This window comes from Grampus griseus, assembly GCF_964374135.1.
Source record: "Grampus griseus genome assembly, chromosome: 4".
Classification (NCBI taxonomy): Eukaryota; Metazoa; Chordata; class Mammalia; order Artiodactyla; family Delphinidae; genus Grampus; species Grampus griseus.
In genome coordinates this window covers 28,092,068-28,117,600 of record NC_138997.1, presented here as the reverse complement: position 1 = coordinate 28,117,600, position 25,533 = coordinate 28,092,068, and the positions used below count along the sequence as shown (strand labels likewise).

Here is a 25,533-nt window from a genome sequence, read left to right as displayed (position 1 = left end):
TATTTCTATCTCCCTATTAATTTTTGCCCCATGTGCATTTTCATTACTTTAATGGGGGGGTCATAGAATCTCCAGTTTGCAAGGAACATGACTTTTCTACCTCCCTTCTCCCATTCTCCATAATTCCAATGTTTTAATATAACACACTTCCAGAGTCTTCTTAGAGCCACGCTTGCCTCAGTTATCAGGCATGGATTCCTTTTAAAGGTAGTCCATCCTTCATTTTATGATCGCTTGTTGACTACATTTAATTTTTGCATGATTTTATCCAGATTAATCTTTATATTTGATAAGCTTTAACCATTCATTACACTGCCTCATCCTTAAAACTTTTATATCATGGTGGTATTTTGTACTTACATGTTAGTTTGATTATTTTAAAGAATCTAATTTGAAAAGAAAGGTTCAGTTGAACTGTGGTATCATATTTGTCAGAAATTAGCTTATTTCACAAATCCTAAAAAAATTTATTTCATTTGTTTATATAAATTTTAGATATGTAATAAAACCTCACTAATTTTTATTAATTGGGAAGAAAGTGATAAAGGTCAACAAGAAATATTAATAGAATCTAATAGGAAATTCAGAGTCATTGCTTTTAGTAAAACAAGCTACTAGCTGATAAGATATTGCCAAGAATATGTGACAAACATCTATAAACCATATTTGCCTGCTGACAGAGCCCCAAACTCCATGAAGCAAAAAAATGACAGAAATAAAGGGAGAAATAGAAAATTCAAAAATAATAGTTGGAGGCTTCAATTCCCCACTTTCCATAATGGATAGAAAAACTAGGCAGAAGATCAACAAGAAAACTGAAAACTTATAGAAGACTGAAAACCAACTAGACTTTACGGACATCTGTAGAACACACTACTGAACAGCAGCAGAATACACAGTCTTCTCAAGCATATTTAGAACATTCTCCAGGATAGAGAATATGCTAGACCATGAAACAAGACTCAATAAATTTACAGGTATTTTATTTATGCAAAGTCTGTTCTTTGACCACAGTGTATCTAAGTTAGAAATCAACATCAAGAAAATTTGGGAAATTCACAATATGTGGAAAATAAGCAACACTGCCTAAATAACCAATAGATCAAAGAAGAAATCACAAGTGAAATTTTAGAAAATACTTAGAAATGAATGAAAATAAAAACACAACATACTGAAACTTATGGGATACAACTAAAGTAGTGTTTAGAGGGAAATTTATAGCTGCAAATGCCTATATTAAAAAAGAAGAAAGATCTTCAATCAACAACCTAACTTTCCACCCTAAGAAAGATTTCCAATCAACAACCTAACTTTATATTTTATTTAAAAAATAAATTAAAATAAAGTTTAAAGAGGGAAAAATGAAATAAAGAATAGAAAAACAATGGAGAACTCACTCAAGTTGGAAGCTTCATGATTTTAAAACTTCGCTACAAAACAGCAGTAATCATTTTTGTTTTTATTTCCATTTCTCTAAGAGGTGGGTCAAAAAGGATCTTGCTGTGATTTATGTCATAGAGTGTTCTGCCTATATTTTCCTCTAAGAGTTTGATAGTGTCTGGCCTTACATTTAGGTCTTTAATCCATTTTGAGTTTATTTTTGTGTATGGTGCTAGGGAGTGTTCTAATTTCATACTTTTACATGTACCTGTCGAGTTTTCCCAGCACCACTTATTGAAGAGGCTGTCTTTTCTCCACTGTATATTCTTGCCTCCTTTATAAAAGGTAAGGTGACCATATGTGCGTGGGTTTATCTCTGGGCTTTCTATCCTGTTCCATTGATCTATATTTCTGTTTTTATGCCAGTACCATACTGTCTTGATTACTGTAGCTTTGTAGTATAGTTTGAAGGGACCTAATGAAACTTAAAAGCTTTTGCACAGCAAAGGAAACCATAAACAAGACCAAAAGACAACCCTCAGAATGGGAGAAAATATTTGCAAATGAAGCAACTGACAAAGGATTAATCTCCAAAATTTACAAGCAGCTCATGCAGCTCAATAACAAAAAAACAAACAACCCAATCCAAAAATGGGCAGAAGACCTAAATAGACATTTCTCCAAAGAAGATATACAGACTGCCAACAAACACATGAAAAAATGCTCAACTTCATTAATCATTAGAGAAATGCAAATCAAAACTACAATGAGATATCATCTCACACCAGTCAGAATGGCCGTCATCAAAAAATCTAGAAACAATAAATGCTGGAGAGGGTGTGGAGAAAAGGGAACACTCTTGTGCTGTTGGTGGGAATGTAAATTGATACAGCCGCTATGGAGAACAGTATGGAGGTTCCTTAAAAAACTAAAAATAGAACTACCATACGACCCAGAGATCCCACTCCTGGGCATATACCCTGAGAAAACCATAATTCAAAAAGAGTCATATACCAAAATGTTCATTGCAGCTCTATTTACAATAGCCAGGACATGGAAGTGACCTAAGTGTCCATCAACAGATGAATGGATAAAGAAGATGTGGCACATATATACAATGAAATAATACTCAGCCATAAAAAGAAACGAAACTGGGTTATTTGTAGTGAGGTGAATGGACCTAGAGTCTGTCATACAGAGTGAAGTAATTCAGAAAGAGAAAAACAAATACCGTATGCTAACACATATATATGGAATCTAAGGAAAGAAAAACAAAAAAAGAAAAGGTCATGAAGAACCTAGGGGTAAGATGGGAATAAAGACACAGACCTACTAGAGAATGGACTTGAAGATATGGGGAGGGGCAAGGGTAAGCTGTGACAAAGTGAGAGAGTGGTATGGGCATATATACACTACCAAACGTAAACTAGGTAGCTAGTGGGAAGCAGCCCCATAGCACAGGGAGATCAGCTCGGTGGTTTGTGATCACCTAGAGGGGTGGGATTGGGAGGGGTGGGAGGGAGGGAGACGCAAGAGGGAAGGGATATGGGAACATATGTATATGTATAACTGATTCACTTTGTTATGAAGCAGAAACTAACACACCATTGTAAAGCAATTATACTCCAATAAAGATGTTAAAAAAATTAATTAAAATTAAAAAAATTAAAACAACAACAAACAAACAGCAGTAATCAAAACAGTGTGATTGCTATGAATGTATTCTTCCCAAATTCATATGTTGAAGCTCCAATCCCCAATATGACTGTGAAACACACAGCATCACTTAAGTGTTCCTGGTGGGAGGAGATAGGAAGGACATTAAACCTGAATTTATTTAAAACTTTCAAGGTAACTTCCAATTTACAGAAAGTTTCCTGGTAAAATAAGTTAAATGAGACCACAAAGGAATCAAACTGAGACATTTAAGTTATAGAGCATTCTATAGGACAGCTAACCAGTTTCTTCAAACTAATGGGATGAAAATTTTAAAAATGGGAAAAAGGACTGCTTCAGATTAGGATTTAGGAGACATCACCAAACACACTGTATGGACCTTGTTTGGATCCTGATTCTAATAACTGATATGTGAAAAAGACATTTTTTGATAAAATTTAAAATTTTTAAATTCAGCTTTGAATCAGATAATACCAAGGAATTCTTACTGTTTTTGTTAGGTATGATAATGACATTGTAGTTTGCAAGAAGGTGTGCATATTGTTAAAGATGCCTATTAAAACATTCTGAAATGAGGTGACATGAGGTTTAGCATTTCCCCTAAAATACTTCAGCTACAAAGAGTAGAGTATAAAATATCGATAATTGTTAAATGTATGTGTTAAATGTTTGTTATATATTCTCTATACTTTGTGTTTGAAAATATTTATAATCAGAAATTTTGTTTCAAAAAGTGTGTGCCATGTGGGATCACCACCTTCCTCCCCAATCTTTTCCCTCCTCTTGTATCCACTGAAGTATGGCAAACTCAGAGTTCCCAATTATTCAATGTGGAGGTTGACATCACAGTGCAAATCCTATACAGTGGTAATAAATTACAAGTACACAGACACACATTTCTCATCTTGTTTTGTGCAAGACAGAGCATTAACCAACCCATTCATGCAGGACCTTTTAAGCCTTATTAATTTTTTTTCTTTAAAGCCAGTGTGGTTTTTAAATAGGAGAATGGCATGATAATACTAGAGAGCTGAAAAGACCATTTTTCCCCTTGGAAAATGAATTAAAGGTAAGCAAAAGGGGTACAAGGAAACCAGTTGAGTCAATCATTTATTCAATATATTTACTGAGCATTTACTATGTACTAGGCATGCTTCTAAGTCCTTAAGTAATGCAATAGTAGAAGTGGTTGATGCTCATAGTTTGAATTACAGTAGTAATGGAGAAAATTGAAAAACTTGAACTTATTTGAAAGGTATTCTGCGGGTAAAATCAATAACTTGACAATGGTTTGATAATAGAAAGAGTCAAGTTTGACTCGAATTTCTAACTTGAGAAACAGATGGAATATCTATAGTGAAGAAGACCAGATTTGTAAGGAAAGATTTTAAGTTGGGTGTTAAACATGTTGAACTTGATGGATTTGTCAAGTCAGTTGGATATTTGGGTCTGTATTTTGGGGAAAACGTCTTGGCTTCTAGGAATCTTTGAGATGAATTTGTGATTGACTCAGTGTAAAAGTGGCATATCTTACTTATCACCTTCCTCTTCACAGGCAACTTTTCATGAGCTCAAGGGCCACCTTCTGTATTCATTTTTGTCAACCCATACTGTGATACAGTTATCTACTCTCGCCTTTGTCCTTCTGTTATTCTGGCAACAGGCTACTATCATGGTGTCTGTAATCTCTTCATTCTACTCCTTGTTTTTTAAACTGTCTCCTCATGTTCGACTGTAAGCCCTTTAAGGATAGGCATCACGGCTTCCTCATTTTTAGCAAGTGTCTGATATTTTGTAAGCACTTAACTGTGTTCAAGGTATTAATAAGGAGGCAGATTAAGACTATTTAAAAATTAAATCCTGAAATATAGCTAGTGCCACAACTTTAAACCAGTAGGCTCTCTCTCCCTCTCATATCGTTCTAAAACAGTCTTTTAGGATGAACGGCAATAGCACCCACTCCCCGCATCTCCCCTTCTCCTACAACACGTGTAGAAGATAAAAGGGATGGAGTTCTGAAGTGGATAGTGTAGGATGTACAATTTTTTAAGTAATAAAGCTAAATCACCCACAGCTAGATTATAAACACACTGTGGAAATAGCTGTTTCTGAGTAAATTCTTAACTCAGAAATAGCTGTTTCTGCGTAAATTCTATTTAACTGAGTGGCAAATAATCGTTTGTCATGTAGGGCAGGAAAAACTTTTCCTCTACCCTCTTAGGTTTATGAATGAGACTTGGAAGTTAAGCTGACGAAAGACAGACTAACAGGAAAAAAAGCATGCATATTTTATTGACTTTAATACTTTTACATGCAATGTATGGGGAGGGGTTCACAGAGAAGAAATGAAAGCCCCAAAGAGTCAGTTAAACCTGCGGGCTTATATACCATTTTACCAAGTAACATTAGGTTGTGGAGAAGTAACTAGACAAAGGAAAAGGGGTTTGGGCTTCTAGGTGTAGCAAATTTTGGGAAGGTAAATATATGGGGATACTAGTGGAACATATGGATTGTTTAATAAAGTTTGTTATGCAGGCTCAAGTCAGTGACTCTGCAGTGAGATTAAAAGTCATTCTCTTCCTGTTACAGGAGAGGGGAGGAGAACACCTTCACAAAGGAAAATGTATGCCCTGCTTTTAGGCAGAAAGTGGAAGAGCAGAGAGTTCTTCCTGCCTCTGCTGCCCTTCAGTTGCCCTCAACTCAAAATAATTCTTTTGCCAGAGTGACGTATTTTGGGACTGCATATTCTGATCCCCTTCAGTCACATAATGCAATTATAACTATTAATATGACTCCATATCATTTTCTTTACTGGAATTGAAACTTCTTATCTGTAAAATGAAAAAAAAACTGAGCTTAGGTGATCACCAGTGTTCTTCTCAGGTCTCAAATTTCATTAGAAGACATACTTTCCATCATCTGTCCTACATGATTTTCACATTCATAGAAACTGTAACTTCATAAGAAATTCTAATGTATAACATACTCCAGAATGTTCTATAGAGAATGTGAGGATTAATAATGGAGGAATTTAGCCCATCCTTTCAGTCGACATTTGACCAAAAAGATCCAGCTGTCCAAATTTAATAGTCAATTTTGCAGCTGAATATTTAAAAATTTCTGAAATCAGCTACTCAGTTTGTGACATAACTTTAATTGTACACTTAAAAAACAGAATTGTGTCAACTGTGTTTTATTGAATATGCCAGAATGCTGTCCATCTGATCTCAGTGTCACATTCATGTGGTAAAAAATTCTAGTGTCTAATTTGGAATCTGCATTATCCTTAGAGGGCCATAGAGATATTCATTATCCACATATTTCAAACATAATTTAATGACTAGAGATCCTCTAAATTTCCTAGATTTATGAGCAAGTCAAAATATATGTATGATGCATTTTGTCTCTGGTTTCTATCACCTACATCATTTTTTAAAGTGTCTACATATGGCAATGGAAGCAATTACCAGTCTAACCAGACTTAAAAATCTTAGAATGTGAGGGCACAAGAGATTCAAGACAAGGACAATTAGTATTACTATTTTAGCCTGGGAACAGGCAGGGGTCTCAAGATACTTTTAATGCTGGTGTTGTCCCATTAGGACATATGTTTGTGTGTATTTCAGGGTATTGATACCACAGTATAATTTTCCTTTTTTTTTTTCTGTTCAAGAATATGATCAATAATGTCCAAATAAGACTAAAAAGAAAACTCAAGTTTCCATTTTTTTCATTTTGGTCTAAACTAGATGCACCAGCCATTGTTAATATTGATGAGCTTAAGTATGTGTCATTGTCCTAACTGATGTATCCAAGCCTCTGGGTGATTCTGCCTTTGGCATCACTGAAACTTAATGTGAACAATATCATTCAAAACAATAACATAATAGGGCCTTTATTGTTGGTTCATTAGCATATAGCAAGGGATTATTCCCTTCTGGTCTGCAGGAGATTTTTTTCCTTTCTTCTCACTGACTCTGTGTTTTTATCTGAGAAGATTGCTGTGAATGATCAGGTGCCAAATACAACATGAGCTTTTTATCTAAGTTTTGTAAAAAAATAAAAGGACCTGGGAAAGTACCCATTCTGCCACTAGAAAAACTTTATAGTGGAAATTAGAATTATAATATGGCATGGTGTCATATTAAAGCTAGGACCCACTGCCAATTTCATTGTAATCAGTTTACCAGGCATCCATGGAAACAACTTTTTCCCTGACTAAATTACTATACATCCCCAAATTTTGGAAACGAACTCTACACAGATGCAGAATCAAAATAGAACAAAACAAAGAGTTGGCAATATTCCATTGAATTAAGGCAGTGGAGGCAAATAGTTTGTGTAATTCAGCCATTTTTCCAACTTCACCCCCACAAGTATTTTTATTTATTATCTGAATTCACTCATTCATTTATTCAAAGGTTTATTGAGCATCTACTATATAGTAGGCATCATTCTAGGCACACGGGGATACAGCTCTGATCTAAATAGTCAACAATTTCTGCCAGCCAAGAGTTTATATTCTAGTGGAGAGAAACAGAAAATAAACAAAATGAATAAAATACACACTGTGTTATATGGTTGTAAACTGTATGGCAGAAAGGGGCTAGAAGTGATTAGGATGTCCTGGGAGTAGGTGGTGCTTCAATTTAAATGGAATGAGCAAGGAAATCTGCATGTAGAAGGTGCCATTTAAGCAAACACCTGAAGTGGTGAGGAATTGTGCCAGGGGGATCATTGAGGAGAAATTCTAAAAAAAAGGAACAGCAAAGGCAAAGAACCTGAAAGGAGAGTGTCTGGAGTGTTTCAGGACAGCAGGGGAGCCCGTGTAGTGAAGGAAATAAATGAAGAGGTGCATAGTTAGAGGGGAGGTTACAGAGCTAAAGAGGCAGGGGTCATTATCAAGTTTTTGGCTTTTAGCCTGAGGGAAATGGGAAGCTTGATGGAGTGTTGATCAGAAGAGTGACAAGATTTACTCTGGCTGCTGTGTAGAAAATAGACTTGAGGGGTGGGAGGGTGAGGCAGAGAGAGGCAGAAGCAGGGACTAATAAGAGCTATTGCAATAATCCAGGCAGGAGAGGATAATGGCTTGGAAAAGGGTGGTGACAATGGAGATGATGAGAAGTATTCAGATTCTGAATATATTCAGAAGATAGAGCCAGCAGGACACGCAATGGGAGAGGATATAGTTATGTGTGAGAAAAGGAGTCAAAGTCTAATGATTTTAGCCTGAACAACTAAAAATATTGGATTTACTGAGCTGAGGAAGAAGAGGAAATGTGAATGAAGCAGCTTTGGGGGAAATTCAGTTCAGTTTTAGACGTGAATTTTGAGATGACTAATGCACATCTAAGTGGTGATTGCAAGAGGTCAATTTGGTACCATATCTTGATGTTAGTGGGATATTTTTTTCTCAACTAAATCTTTAACGGCAATTTTTAATAAGAACTTTTAAGCAAAACATGTTTATTTAAAAAACAGAATGTAGGCACATGAAACCCAATTGCAGACAGCAGAGCCATGCTACATGGGATTATGGGTTATGGAATGTCAACTTGCCTTCTCTCCCTCTTTCCTGAACCACAGGATCTCTTAGCACTGTTGCTCTTTGCATATTTGCTTTATTCTGCCCATTACTATCTCATTTCCTCTGCTCTATAACACATTACTCTTCACAGCAGCAATGTCAGGCAGAATATATACCTATGACTCTCCAACTTTGATGTTACTGAACAGAGAATTGGGAAGAGATATGTAAAATCTCCTCTAGTCAGTCCAGGATATCACTGAAAGTGTTCATTTTTCTTACCCTTGATATGCAGTGGATTTTAGGGTCCCCTTTCACATCAAATCTGGAGCTTAGAGAGCTATTGAAGCTGGAGATATCAATTTGATAGCTGTTAACAAATGTATGTTATTTAAGGGCATAGTTCTGGGGAAGAAGGGGGATAAAGATAGAGGAGGCTTCAAGGCACAGAATTTGATACCAAGTCAGAGAGAAGGAAGAATAATCCTTAAAAGAATAAGAAGCAGCAGCTCATTATGGTAAGAGAAAACTAGAGTATTGCCTTACCTAGAAATCCTGTGAACATCCTTCCAGATGAGACTTGAAAGGTAGGAAGGGGCCAGACCTTTTAGAGCCTCACAGATAATGTTAAGAAATTTTTTGTTTATCATAAGCCAACAGTTGGTTTGTGTCTTGAATTGGGAATGTTACAAAAATTTCAATCTAAATATTTCATTTCCTTTCAGAAGGTCAAATGTTTCAATCCTATCAAATTGGCCAATGTGCCAAAATATCTTGAAAATATAATTTTTAGTTAGACGATTTAAAATAATGAATTTTTAAAATTTTAAAACTAGAAAATTTCAATGTTCTGGAGAAAAAGAACAGATTATAAAATATTATTCTAAACTTTAGTTTGACCCAGTAGTTTAATGTGCTAATTCATATGTTTAAAAATTAGAGACTGACGTAAGCTAGTGTGAATGGTGGCATGATTACATTAAATCATAGAGATATTTTTCCCTACCTATTTTCCCTTCATTTATAGCAAATACAAGCTGTAAATCTTAACTAAAGTCTTGAATAGGCACACAATATTTAAACCCTTTTTAAAAAGCAGAAAGATTTGTGTTTATTGTTTTTTATGTACACATTAGGCTCAGTTAGATAAAAGTAAGTGAAAATAAACCCACAACATATTTTTAGTTCATTTTTTATTGCAGAAAAATGCATTTCTTATCTCTGTTACCACATAAATATTAATCTGGTATCTTGTTAGAGTCACTGAATGATCTTAAAGACTGAGCGGCCAGTGAGTGCCATTTGTGAATCACATCAACAATTTCAGATGGTCCCTATCATCTGTCACTGCACATTGTCATCTCAGCTGGGCAACCCTGGCAATATTGCAGCAGGCTATTGTTTATTGAGAAAGCTAATATTAGGAGTAGATGTGATAAGAATGCCTTTAAAAAACTAATTGAATGCTATCTGTTTTTGGCAATAGCATCTTATATCTCTCTGTAGTTTATCGCTTTAGAGTCCTTTATTCAGTCTTTTTATAAAATCCCATTATTTAAAAATCGAGGGCAGAGTCGTGACATGTAAGGAGCTTTATATATTACTCTGATACTCAAAGATAACCCTTCTTCCTCTACTGCTCAACAAAACCTGCATTATTGAAAAACATGGGAAAACCTGCCGAAAACGTTGAGATATGAGTCATAATCTCAGTGTTCATTTCAAACATCCTCCAAATGTTTATAGAAATGTTTAGAGAGGAAAAAGCAAAGTCAAAATGTTGAAAATATTAAGAGTGAGGGGATTTCTATTCAGTCATGCCCATGTTTTTCAGCTCATTCTTCCTATTATTTGATTACAAAATCCTTAAACAGGGCGGATAGATGGAGAGATACATGATAAAGTCCAGTAAATTATTAATTGTAGAATCTAAGTGGTTTTCATTGTATAATTCATTCACAGTTTTAGTATGTTTGAAAATATTCATAATAAATTGTTGGAAACAAAATACTCAAATATTACCCTCTGGCCCTGTCAATGAAAATGGAATAGACATTTGCTTATTTCATTAAATGATTATTTATAGTAAATTTAAATTAAAATAATCTTGCAGCATCTAATACTATTTGCTAAGGAAATTCCATACTTCCAATCTGAATTTAAAGAGACATAAACTGGGAGGAAGAATCAATGAATTATAATATTTAGGAAAAACACAATGGAATAGCAAGAAGATGTAAATGGGAATTGTGTTTATGTTTTTGTAAAAGATCTGGAAAGAAACCAGAGTGCAAAAAGTCCCAGTTCTTTCCACAGAAGTGCATTAACCCGATTAACTTTCAAACTAATGTTTGAAATAATCTGAGAGTGGAAATTGTATTTTACTTAATTTTTTTTCTTTTTTTCTACAAAATCCTTGCCATCCATAAACCAAAAAGTAGGAGCTAACTTAGCTCCTGTTGACAAAGACTTTCTCCTTTGTTAGGATACTCCTCTGGTTTGGCCATGGCATTTTGGGACTTGGGCATAGTTTTTGGTCTCTCTGTCTCCTCCTTCCCTTCTTCAGAGAAAGAGGATGAAAGCAGAAGTATCAGATGGGCTGTAGGCGCCCATCTATGTAGTAGCACAAATACCAGCTGAACATATTTTTGGTCAGGTACAAAGAAACAAATGGCGGATGGTTTCCCCAAATGTTGTTTACCCTTCTGATAGTCTTCCCAACAACCATCACATATAAATATGTATGGTATTTATTTTAGTGTTTAGCTGAGAACAAATTCAGCAAGGTGCTCTGGTACCAATATTTATTGTTTGATATGAACTTACTGAGCTTTTTAACTGAATGGATTTGGGACTTCCTTTTTTTTATATACAGCAGGTTCTTATTAGTCACCCATTTTATACACATCAGTATATGTACGTCAATCCCAATCTCCCGGATTTGGGACTTCCTTAATGGCTATTCCTAGGCTAAATTTTGCTCATAAAGAATATCCTAAAAAAAATAAAATAAAAGATGGGATTTTCAGCACAAAGGATTTTGTGCAAAACTGTGGCAGAGGCAAGGGACTTGGCATGATCTTGACCACTAATTTTTATACACACTTATCTTGAAAACATTTCTATTTTGTGACAAATGCAAAATATCAAGTACAGTACCTACACTACTTTTCGAAACAGAATTTTCAGGGCAAGGGTGAAGCAGCAATAGTAGCAGCAGCAAAGGATGTAGCAGCAGTGGTGAAAAGTGGTAGGAGCTGGGGATCAGGACATATTTCCTGGTTTAAATATACCAGAGAAGAGAAAAAGAAACAAACAAAACTTCCCTTCATTCAGAACACTGTCATTTTAAATGCCTTAAAACAAACATTCTATTTCCTGAATTTTCTTTTTCTTTCAAAATGATGTTAACATTCCTAAACTGGAACCAAGGGATAAATTAAGCTTGATTGACAAAATAGTTTTCATAAATGGTTCTAAAGTAGTGAATGGACAGGGTTACTAAGGAAAGGAGGACTAGGTGAGGACGATGGACCAGAATGCATGAAAAGAAAAAACTGCAAGATGCAGTAGCTCCACAGTCTCTAAAAGGCATCAGCTTCAAGAACTTTTACCAGACAGCAGTAATACAATTCAGACAATGAATACTTTATCAGTCAAGGCTCAGCACAGGAAATGAAAAGCACACTAGAAATGTTAAGAAGAAACTGATTTGATGCCAAAAATTAGTACTTTAAAAAATGCTGAATGAAATAATGCCATTTGCAGCAACATGGATGGACCTAGAGATTATCATACTAAGCGCAGTAAGTTAGAAAGAGAAAGACAAATACCATATGATTATTATATGTAGAATCTAAAATATGACACAAATGAACCTATCTACAAAACAGGAACAGACTCACAGACATAGAGAACAGACTGTGGTTGCCAAGGGGGGTGGGTGGGGAAAGGATGTGTTGGGAGTTTGGAATTAGCAGATACAAACTATTATATATAGAATGGATAAGCAACAAGGTCCTACTTTACAGCACGGGGAACTAGATTCAATATCCTGTGTTAAACCATAATGGAAAAGAATATGAAAATACTATATACATGTAAAACTGAGTCACTTTGCTGTACATCAGAAATTAAATACAACATTGTAAATCAACTATATTTCAATAACATTTTTTTAAAAAGACCTGTAAAAAATTGTTGAATGGTGAAGGGATGGTTTCTAGTTTGGATTTCTAGGAGTGACTCTCAGAGCAATGAAGGTCTGACCCACTAGGGAAGTTACCATCTTGGTGGCTGCCACTGGAGCTATGAATACAAGAACACATCCCAGTAGCTGTTCCGGAAATCAGGATGTGAAGTCACGAAGATGTTTTTGTTGCTGCTGCTGCAAATACTTCTAGTCACCCAGGAGTTTAGGTAAGAGTCTTTGGAATACTTGAGCAGAACAAACTTGCCTTTCTTTGACCTTATCTACTAGCAGAAAGAAAAAAAAGAAAAGGGTAGAAAGATGGTCTCCACATCACTTTCCCTTCCAAATCTTATGAAAGTGTAGCTAGTTGGTAGAAGGCAATTAACATCCAGAGTCAGTTTCAAGGCCATCTCAGAAATACAGTTTTTGTATCTCCGGTTGCTCTAGATCGAGGTGGAAGGTTGAAGGGAGGAATCAATCCACTACAGAATCGAGATCCAAGAATAGAAGATGTTTATAAATGCTTGTATAATTTTAAATTTAAATTCCTAGAGCTAAAATCATAATGTGCATAAAATATTTGTGTACCATATAAATATATATCTCAGTTAAATATGTATGCAAATAATTAACATTCAGACAAAAGGCAAAAGTACAAAGTCTGTTGACCGGCTAGATTCAAATCTTGAATAGTAGTGTGTATATGGGCATTTTCTTATGATGAGTAAAAATTAGAACTCTTTATCATTACCCTAGATTATGTCAGAAACGAGATCACATGAACCCCTGAATTATATTGGGGTAACATTGTGGGATCTATAATCTAGAGTTTTAAACCCAACTTGCTGGGCTCAGCATTAAAATTACTCTGTAATTGAGCCAAGAGTACATTTCACCATTTTTTTTTTTTCTGGTCAAAGGGAGCTGCAAAGGAGAGAGACGTCCACGAAACTGAACTTGTGCTAATTACAATTGTGTTTAGGATGACCTACTTAAGGCAAGAAATGCCAGAAAGAGAAGAAAACCTATTCAGCACCATATAAATTTACTAGATTAAGGAAGTACTTTTTAAAATTTTCAATTGGACATGAGTTTTAACCAAGTCTCAATGGAGACCTAATTTTTGAAGGGTTTAAAATTCTTCTGTTCAGAGAATGTTCATGTCAAATAAACTTGGGCCTCTGAGAATGTTTCCACTGCTGTGGAACTCGCAATTAAGCAAGTTTTTTTCTTGGTTCAGAATAATTACAATAATTTTTTAAAAACTTGAGAAATTCATAAGAAGCATCAAATAGAGAAAAAGGACTTGGTCATGATTAGAACATGCCACTAAATCTCTAGGGCTGGGCTTCTTTGTAAGTACAAAATGTTAAGTGTGATGTAGAATGCTTAGAACTGGGGTCTTTTCATGACCTCAGCTCCACAAAAATGTTTCTGGGCTGGACTTATTGAAAAACTGTTGCTGGAATTTATCTGTTCAGTTCTTGTGCATCTTTGAGAAAGAAAAATGCCCATTTTCAGCCTGAAAATTAACTTCCATGACCTGTCAGCAGTAGTAGAATGAATCTTGGAGAATCAGGAACAATTGGATCATGTTTACATAGGAGTTTTACATGGTAAAGATGTATTGGTTTTCATCACAAAATTGGAAGCTCATCTGAGTTCTTGCTAGTGACACCACAGTCTGATACCATAGTGACAGCACAGTCTGTGGGGGTAAAAGGTGATTCCATAAGCCTCTGGAATGATGGAGTGTGGAAAGCTGGATACTGTTGGAGATAGAAACACTGCAGGTAGCCTTCAGCCCACTGGAGGTGGGTACCTATTAAATGAGGTTCTTGTTGGTGGAGATAATTGGATTTTCCTATCCTCATCAAGGCCAGACTTGGTCTTACATTGGAAATTATTATTTGCTTCCAGTGTGACAAAGTCACTGTTACTGTTAGATGTTTCTCAGGTGCAGGCCAAGTGCCTACTGCAGAGCATTTTGGTAGTAGGAAGTGACCCCACATTTGCTTCGATATGACAAAGAGTGCCATCTAGTGGTAAAGTATAACTGTGAGCGAATTTACCCTTTGAACATACCCTGTTCTCAACCTTTCCGCAGATGTGGATCCTGTATGGAAAGGGATTAAATACCTTAATAAATATGCTTGCTCAGAAGTTGTCATTGCCTAGATTCAAGGTCTGGGAAAATGAAACTGGTGGAACTCTACCAGCCTGAGTCTTTCAATATTTCCAAGTTTTGCTCATAAAAGAAGGGAGAGGTGGGAGGGCAGGAAGTTTGGGCTGTGCATTGGTAGATCTCTTATACACACCAGATAGATTTATCTATCCGATTAATTGAAGAAGATTAAACAAAATGAAATTTCTATTCCTCAGAGTTTAACTTGGGAAATGTGTGTGGGCAGGGGAGCTAGTGTTGTGTATTGAAACCCAATCAGAATGGAGAAAGAATTGTACATTTCAGTTGTCTTCACATCAGAATGTAGGCGCATCAGTGGTAAATAGAGAATATATAGGAAAAAGTTAGAGGAAACAAACTGGCGGTCCATTGGAAGAGGTTGTTTGCCTGTCTGGAAGTTACATTCACATAGCAAACACACTTTTTTTTTTTTAACCTCAATATACCCAATAAATAAATATATACTAAGGCAGATGCTGATAAACTAATCTCCATCTCAGTAGAGGATGACTGAAAAAAAAAATGAGAAGGGCAATAACAACAGCTAAAATTTATTAAGAAATTATGATGTATTCAAATCTAAATCAAGTGCTTTGTGTGCATTTTCTCATTAAATTCCTATGCTAATCCTTTTAGGTTAAGTCCTCTTATTATCTTCATTTTACAGTTGAAGAAAGGCAAGCTCATCTTTCCTGAGAACACAGAGGCGCTAAGTTAGTAGTGCCAGTATTTGAATTCTGTTCTTGCTGATCCCAAAATTTGCTTTGTGCTAAAAATGTCACAAGAATTTTTATCACTTCCTGGTGAGATATTGACCATCCTGCTTTGTTTGTCCTTAGCTAAATCCCATTAAGATCAATTGGATTTCAGTTAGAGCTCAGTAGGTTATAACACAGATGGTTGAACCATCTTTGCTCTTTTCCAGTGTACACATATATTGGAACACTTTAATTTTCTTGTGATTGTTTCTTCTCAGAGGCAATTCAGCAGTTTGAATCTTCACTATGCTATTGTCCTAATATAGACTAAAATAAATAATGAAGCACTTGTTTGAGTATTTCCTAGTGGATTTTTGTAATAATACCATACCACGTTCATTTTATGACAAGGAGGTGGAAAACCAAGGAAGGTCAAGAGATATACTAAGTTATGGAGAACATCTGGGGTAAAATGCATTTGTACACATTTTTTCCTAGGATTTAAAAATGTGTTTTCTAGATGGGCCTCCTCCTCAAGTTAATCTCATATATTTGTTTGGAATGTTAGGATCTACATCAACTCAGAGAAATTTCTTATTTGTGTGTTTTACATATATTCTAAAGTCTTACGCTTGTGTTAATTTGTCTTTTTCTATCACCCCCTTAAAGAAATATGATGAAGGATTTCTATTTGAAAATTCTAGAATTGCTCTTGTATTTTCATCTCTAACGTCTTTCCTTCAAAGCCTCATTTCTTAGCCACTGGTCAGAGAATGAGAACCAGCTCATGGAAGACGCCCAGGTCACTTTTATGTAAACCTGGCTGAAGGGCTCTTACTAAGAGTTGATTTCTTGTAATTGGGCCTGAAAGATCCAAAACAGTTTCTGACAGGATGGAAGAAGTTGGCAGTCTTTGCCTTAGTAGTCATGAGTACAGAGTACTTGGAGACAAGTAAGTTGTCCCAGCCATCGATTAAACATTCTGTTCCAAACAGAAGGATGATACCATATTAAGAATTAAGAATTCTATTCCCATAGTTTATTACATCAACATTTTTAGGGAGAAAAAAATCATATGATAATATCAATAGATACTAAAAGAGGCAGTTGAGAAAGCTGAACAACCATCTAAATAAATAAATAGGTATATAATTAAGTAACTAACTAAATAAATAAATCTGATAGGAAATCTAGAGAACTACATATTTAAGGTAGGAGCAGGAAAGATAGTACTCAAAAAGAATACAGAAGAAAAGAAAAATGACCTTGCTTATACATAAAACTTTCAAAACTTTTCTATGAAAAAACACCATAAGCAAATTTATTTAAAAAATTGATTTGGATTCAAAAAGACACATGCACCCCAATGTTCACTGCAGCACTATTTACAATAACCAGGTCATTGAAGCAACCTAAGTGCCCATCGACAGACAAATGGATAAAGAAGATGTGGTACATATATACAATGGAGTATTACTGAACCATAAAAAGGGACGAAATTGGGTCATTTGTAGAGATGTGGATGGACCTAGAGACTGTCATACAGAGTGAAGTAAGTCAGAAAGAGAAAAACAAATATTGTATATTAATGCATATATGTGGAACCTAGAAAAATGGTACAGATGAACGGGTTAGCAAGTCAGAAATAGAGACACAGATGCAGAGAACAAACGTATGGACACCAAGGGGGGGAAAAGTGGTAGAGGGGTGGTGGTGGTGGGATGAATTGGGAGATTGGGATTGACATGAATACACTGATGTGTATAAAATAGATAACTAATAAGAACCTGATGTATAAAAAATAAATAAAATAAAATTCAAAAAAAAATTAAAAATAAATTTGATTTGGAGTGGAATTGCATTTTTGAAGGCAGAGGTTTAATACAGTGAGCTATTTAAAATCGGGAACAAGGGAACAATCATAGCAAAATAGACAAAAAATGTAGAGAAACCATTCACAAAACAAAAATCCAACAGCTATTGGATATATGCAATGATGCTCAAAGTCACTAGTGGATGAGGAAACTCAGTAGATTAGCAGCTTTTAGATTGGCCAAAATTAAAACAAAACAAAATAATTGCTATTGTTGGCTGGGATATGAGCAAAGAAGTACCATCACACATTGCTGGTAGAAATATGAATTTTACAGTGTTTTAGAAAGCACCTTGACAATATCAATTAAAATTAAAAATGTGTTTCTGCACTCCATCTTGAGAATCTATCACATAGAAATAAAACCACTACCTAACAAACAAACAAACATGCTTATTTTAACATTATTTTTCTTTGGAAAAACTGAGAAACAAAGTAAACATTAATCAGTAGAGGAATATTATGGTCTATTCATATCACAAAATACTATGTACCGCTTAAAATAATGAATTAGAGCTATACTAGTTAGCTTGAAGGAATTTCCATGAATTAATCCTTCTTGAGTGAAGAAAGCAAAATATGCATGGTACGATGTCATTTTTATAAAACAAAAATAAGCATTATCAAAATTATTTATTGAACACTCATCTATCTGCAAGACACACTCATAGAGATTAGTGCACTGAGAAAAAGAAGTGAATTATTGATATTTTGAAGATACAGGACAAATGTATAAAAAAAGAAGCAATAATATAATGTAACTTAGACCTACTTTAAAAATAAGTGATATATATAGAGTGCTATGTTTTCCAATGAGTTGTTATAAAAGGTTCTGCAGTCCATATGTAGATCAAGAATTATTTATCCATTGAAACATGTCACTGATATGAGTCTTAGTTTCCTATAATAATAATCATGATAGCATCAGGTATTGGTGGAAAGAGAAAGTAAGATAAGTAAAGTGCTCGGCACAGTGCCTGGCACAGAATGAATGTACATTAAATGACAGCTGTTATTCTCATTGTTATTGTTTTTTTAAATGCTGAGATTATACATTTTTTGAAAGAATGTCAGAGGTGACGTGCCCTCTTCACCACATCATATCAGCAGGAACATGCTATCAATATGACTTATCCCCAGTGCTGTTAACCTTAATCACCTGGCCAAGGTAGTATTTGTCAGGTTTCTCCACTCACTATAAAGTAACTTTCCTCCCATCCACCTTCTGCAACCTATTTTTTGAAAGCATATATCTAAGTCCAGCTCACACTGGGGGAGGGAATGGGGAGGAATGGAGGAATTCAACTTTTTTCTTGGAGGTGGGAGTATCAACATAAATTATTAAGAATTATTAGATATTTTCTCCCCTTTTATTCAATCATTTATTTATATCAGTATGTACTTATAAATATTTCTTTCCTACATATTTCTTTCCTACTATGAGTTATAATCTAAGACTACATTATTCTGTTGTTGTTGCTGAAATTATTCCAGCATTAGACTTTGGGAGCTTTTTCAGGTTGGTTCCTGAGTCTCTTTAACGTTACTTTACCCTTTCAGGTTTTTTTGTTTGTTTGTTTTGTTTTGTTTTGTTTTTTGCGGTACGCAGGCCTCTCACTGTTGTGGCCTCTCCCATTGCGGAGCACAGGCTCTGGAGGCGCAGGCTCAGCAGCCATGGCTCACGGGCCCAGCTGCTCCGCGGAACTACATACATAATCACAAAAATAGTGGCACATAGAATTTTCTACCTACTCTTATGCAACTTCTGGTCTCTTTGAAAGCAATCCTGGTAGCTGCAGTTATTTCTAGAAGTTCTCCTAGGATATCTCACTTGTGCTCATAAATACACCGTTCTAAGCTGCAACATAGAAATTTCGCCCCCCTCCCACCCACCCCCTTGCAGTGCTGTCTGCTGTTGTCACTCCAAAGCTCAGGAAGCCTGATGGAGGTGTCTTGCTGCTGCTATTGCCACTAGCACCTGTCCAGGCCATGGTGTGTGGATTCCATATGGGCCTAAGCCAACCTGCTGAAGGGAAAAGCCCATCGCTCTCCTGGCCTTGTAACCCAGTTCCCTTAATCTCAGAGCACTGATACCCTGTTCTCTCAGTATCCCGAGAACATGGTATAGGAAAATAGCTTTTTCAGCTCCATTATTTTCTCATTTGAGTCTTCCTTTCACAAGGCTATAGGCCAGAATCTCTTTGGCGGGGTGGGAGGGTGGGGAAGAAGGGAGTGCAGAGTCAAGGCAAAATCATCTTAGCAAGAGGTAGCTCAGAGCACATGAAACCACTCATCCCTGCCAACAGCCATCATCTTATTGGACCAAGATGAAAATATTCAGCTCACTCTTCTCATATTAAGAATTTTTTTCCCCAAGAAGATTTCTTGGTCTTTCTTTGCAGAGAGATCTCTAGAGCATTTATTCAGCCAGTCTTCATGGACGTAACTCTGTTTGAAATACTCAGATGCACAAAACTTGGGTTCAGATTTGTACCCTTGCAACATATAAGCATCAAATGTAACTACTTAAATACGTCCTTTATTGTTTGTCATCTAGGACTATATTTTTGCTTTGTATTCACTATGATAATCTTCTGGTGGGCAGGGCCATTATACCGCATTAGGTAGATACTTTCATTTGTTAAACTAAATGTCTATGAGTAGCATAATAATTGCAATTGTTTGTTTGTTTTTTTAATTGTTTCTGGATTAGGAAATGAAGACCCAGAAAGGTCTCAGCTAGTGCCTTTTATATCACCTCATAGCCCTTAGCAAGAACCTGAACAAATAGGACTCAATAGATACTCAACGACCTAAATGTGTATTTTATGTTCTAACACAGTCAGTGTTTGTTTTCTTTCCAAGTTGCTCTACAAAGATTCATTTTGAAGCACTGACAGGAAGTAGCCAATAGTGTAGAATAATACAATATATAACCTTGAGTGGGTCATGGAAATGGCATGAAAAATCATAAAATAGACTTGTGAACATAAAAACATAGAGATGGTTTAGAAGAAAACAGAGGACAAAAGCTTACTTTGAGCCTTTGAGGAAAATTTAGTATCCCTTTTCTGAAAATACAGCCTATTAAATGAATATTAACCATATTATCTATTTTTATGTGATTATTTTCCCAAGTTGAAATCATTTATTCAAATTATTGACTATCAACAAAGATCTAACTTCTGATTATTCATTATCTACAATAAAAATGACTTTCTACCGTATATTCCAATCTAGAAACTTGAACATCTCTAATACTGTTATTTTACATAAATAATATCTTCTGTCATAAATATGGATAAGCGAAAAGAACTAAAGCTAAATTATAATTCCAACCACTGTGAATATTTTGGTATTTAATACTGTACATGGTTTCCTATGCATATAACTTTTTAAAAAACTGGGACCAGGGCTCCCTGGTGGCGCAGTGGTTGGGAGTCCGCCTGCCGATGCAGGGGACACGGGTTCGTGCCCTGGTCCGGGAAGATCCCACATGCCGCGGAGCGGCTGGGCCCGTGAGCCATGGCCGCTGAGCCTGCGCGTCCGTAGCCTGTGCTCCGCAACGGGAGAGGCCACAACGGTGAGAGGCCCGTGTACCGCAAAAAAAAAAAAAAAAAAAAAAAACCAACTGGGATCACATTGTAGATACTGCTTTGTAGCCTGTTTTTCTATTTAAAACCGATTGTAACATATAAGGGTTTAATAAAATATGTTTCTATGACATATTTTAAAGACCTTGGTTGAAGTTGCTTTCCTCTAGAGAGGTTTTTTCATTTGTTCTTGGGGCCCAATAAACTCTAAATTTATTTAAGGTATTTTGGACCACACAGGTGACATGAACCAGGGCATCAAACAATGGTGGCTTTGAGGCTCTGCTCCATCTACCCAGCCTCATGGAAAAGGGAAAGGTTCCTTGCTGTCCTCTTCTTTGAAGTTTTCTCTTCTCTTCCCTTGCCTTCATTTCCCTGCCCTTCTCTCTCTCTCTCTCTCTTTCTCCTTCTCTCTCTTTATTTTGTGATATTATCCCACCTACTCTGATGTGTAGCCCTCTGGGGCCCCGCACTCCGCTGTGATCTCATGCCGGGCTTCCCATTTTGAGTGAACCTTATGCTTTACCTCCTGACCCCACTCCCCTCACAAGGCTGAAGCTCAGATATCCAGGGCTCAGCAGAAAACCTTAGGAAAAAAAACTGGCTTTAGCACTCAAATATTCACTAAGGTTACTGATTTTACTTTTTTTGGCCTTTGCATTTTCTTCCTTCTCTGCCAATTTAGCAATGCAGTTAAAATACACTTAATATTTTATTCAGGATTTGAGTTGTTTTAATCAAAAAGATTTTTCTCTGAATCTGTTCTGCCATATGACAAAAATGAAGGTCGAGAATACTTACTTTGAAGGGTTAAAAATATATCATGTATACTTACATTTTTATCCTTCCTAAAATTAATGATCCTTTATTTAACTGAAATATTTATGAAATTATATATTATGCAATTTAGGATTCTGCTCCCAGTCCCACTTCCGGTCACCAACTAAGATTCTGGTCGCCAATTGCAATGTGTGAGTTTTGTTTTTTCCCACGTCAACAAGCAATTCTCTGACACTAGCTGGGTGTCCTACAATTTTACTCAATTCTGACACAATCCACCTGGAGAGAGAATCAGATGCCAGTCAGATCTCCCAGGTTAAGTGCTCCATCCCAGGAGACTGTCCCCCACTTCAGATGCCAATTACAAGTAGTAGGTTATCAAGTTATCCACAACTTGTGTCCAACTTGGCTACAAATCAGAGGTTCCCATAACTCCCTCCTCAGGTTTTATCAATTTGCTAGAGAAGCTCACAGAACTCAGGGAAACATTTACTTCTATTTACCATTTTATTAAAGGATAGGATAAAGGATACCAACGAATAGCCAGTTGAAGAGATAAGTGGGGTGAGATCTGGGAGAGTCCTGTACTTCTGTTTTCTGTCCCTGTGGCATCACCCTTCCGGTCCAAGGATGTTTTCATCCACCTGGAAGCTTTCTAAACCCCGTACCACTGGGATTTTTATTGAGGCTTTATCACATAGGCATGGTGGACCATTAACTCCATTTCTAGCCCCTGTCCCTCCCTGGAGAAGTGTTGGTGGGAGGGGGCTAAAAGTTCCAAGCTTTTAATCATGGCTTGGTCTTTCTGGTGACCAGCCCCCATCCAGTAGCCCACCCAGAGTCACCTCATTAGAACAAAAGATGCTCCCAGTGCTGTTATCACTTAGGAAATTGTAAGCGTTTTAAGAGTTCTGTGCCAGGAACTGGGGACAGAGACCAATATATATACATTTGCTATTATCTCACACAATTATTAGTGATTTCTTTATAAAGCCTACATATATTATAACTTCATAGTGTAAATAATAATAATACAGCAACTATATTTTGAATACTTAATGAATTGTCAGGCACATATCTTTATTTTTAACTAATAGACTTTATGTTTTTGAGGAATTTTAGGTTTACAGAAATACTAGTGGAAAGTACAGGGTGTTCCCATATACCCCCTCACCTGCAACCCCTTCCTCCTGTTGCCTATTATTAACACCTTGCATTAGTGTGGTATATTTTATAATTGATGGGTCAATATTAATACATTATTCTTACACATATATCTCTTGACATATGTTTTTGGATCCTTTTAACAACCAGACAGGATAGATATTATCCCTGTTTCAAAAATAAGGAAACTAAGATTGAGTATTAAATTTGGATTCACTCACAAATGTATAAGAACAAGAGCTTGGACCATTATATTCACTTTTTCTTCTATTTTACCTACTTTGAGTAATCCTGTATTTCAGCTATTCTCTGCCTGATGAAATATATGGTTGGTATTGCATATTATCAAAAAAATTGCAGTAGGAAATCATTTAGTCCTAAGATCTCACCTTTAGAACTAACACACTTATCTTGTATAACTACTATATTGGGACATCAATTGGTGATTGCCTTTCCCTGTGATTACACCTGCAATGATAATTACTAATACTAATTATTTCATAAATATTCGGAATGTAGTCTAATTTAGTTTTTTTATTATAAGCCTTGCTCTTTTTCTAATGGCAATATAGATAAACCTGAAAACAACAATGCCCTGCTTCTCCTTTGACAACACATCAAGTCATTCATTTTCTGTTAGTAATGAGGATTGTTCTTCTCACAACTTTAACTGTTTTTTTGTAGTTGGTTATGTTTTTGTTTAATAACAACAATAGGTCTTAAAAGGCAAAGTATATGACCATATCTGTAAATTAGTACTGTCTAAAATGGTGTCTGCAGTAAATCTATGTTTTTTATTTATTTGAAGGCATTTTATACATAAAGATGAATCAAGTACAAGCCATCTATAAAAATAGTGCTTTGTATTGATTTGAATATCAGTATCAGAACTGATTCCATTGTAATGCAAAAATTTTCAATGCTGTTGTTCTTATGGTCAAACATATGTTGCATCTAATTTATTTATTTCAAGTATGCTGTAGATTGGTGGAATCCAGATTCTGCCATCCTTCCTCTCAACTCTTTGGTCCAACAGTAATTCTTGCTGAATCTCGTGGTATGATATATAATGTATCTCAATACACCTGAAGGAAATGTGCCCAAGTCAAATCTTTGTTTTAGCACAACCATAACTGATTTCCTATAATATTTTAAAATTATTTCAAAAGCATGATACATTGTGTCATATAATTTAAAATTTATTAATGTAATTATATATTTTGTCTTACAGTCAGTGGACATCCAATACTCAAAAGAGCTAACATCCAGATTGTTGGGAACCTGGTGGCCGGATCTATGAGAGAAAGGAAAATGAGACAACAGTATTCATCATGAGAAGTAAGGTAGTATTTTCAATACAATGTTGAAACCTTAAGAGTTGAACCTATCTACCCAAAGACATAGATTAACATAGGCCATGGATTAATTCTGTATCAACAGGAAAAAAGGACAAGCATCTTTGCACATCCAAAGAACTTCAACAAGTCAGTCTATAATTACTAAATATCTCTGGATGAACCATTCATTGGACCTTTTTTTATAAACGACATCTCTTTTATCGTAATGAAGTTGAAATCACATAGTATCAAGAATTCCTTTCATTAGACTTAAATTTGGTTTGTTGCAGTACCAATAAATGCCATAAAGAAATGTTAAGATTCTTATTTCTAGAACCTCACATTTTTTTGGAAATGGTTTCTCAAAATGTGTTTTAAAATATTTTATTAGTGTAGTCATCATATTATGTTTTCCCTATTCTTATTGCTCACTTTAAAGTGAAAAACTGAAAGTTAATATATAGTATTCCTGAATTACCTACCTTAGTTCAGAAAAGATTTGAAGCACAGTGGCTAACACCAGTCTCTAAAGAATCTTGAATTTAATTTTATCTATCCATCATTCATCCATCCATCCATCCAACCATCTAACCAGCATTCATCCCTCTCTCCCTCCCTTCCTCCCTCCATCTATGAATGAGATTGTAGAAATAATAGTAGAGGGAACAGAATCCATGCACAGCACAGTGACTTGATATGAATAAAGAGACAGGAAATACATGACAGGTGTTCCATTTTCTCAATTCTTGCCCTGATCTATTACCTCTGTAATAGACACTTTGGTTTTAAAAAAAAAATCTCTCAGACTACTTCATGAACTGTAAATATGGAAGGTACTAGAATGAAATTTTTAGAAGGCTAATTACAAGAATCATGTTAAGTCAGGGCCTCACCAAAACCAGAACCAAGATGGACTAAAAAACATGCTGATACCCTATTCAGAAAATGTTAGCAGTAAAACGTTTGATAGGGGGGAAAAGTGATTACTGGCTAAAATATAGAGGTTAGCTTATCTGTGAAATTAAATGATCTGTATTATCCCAGTTGATAATTGAGAGAGCCTGATTTTAAAGAAAAACATTTTATTTCAGTACTGAAAAAAAGCTGGAAAATGCGCAGTTAAATAA

At 35.6% G+C, this 25,533-nt stretch overlaps 1 protein-coding gene across 1 annotated transcript in view; it reads left to right on the top strand.

Annotated features, from left to right (window-relative positions):
• IQCM (IQ motif containing M) overlaps positions 1 to 24,535 on the top strand; it is a gene marked incomplete at its 5' end in the record, with an annotated part of 334,909 nt that extends 310,374 nt beyond the window's left edge. The window contains 2 exons of the mRNA XM_082653985.1: positions 24,301 to 24,407; positions 24,510 to 24,535. Coding sequence (XP_082510111.1) covers positions 24,301 to 24,404 — 104 coding nt within the window. The 3' untranslated portion in view covers positions 24,405 to 24,407; positions 24,510 to 24,535. The remainder of the gene's footprint in view (positions 1 to 24,300; positions 24,408 to 24,509) is intronic.
• Positions 24,536 to 25,533: the final 998 nt, after the last annotated feature.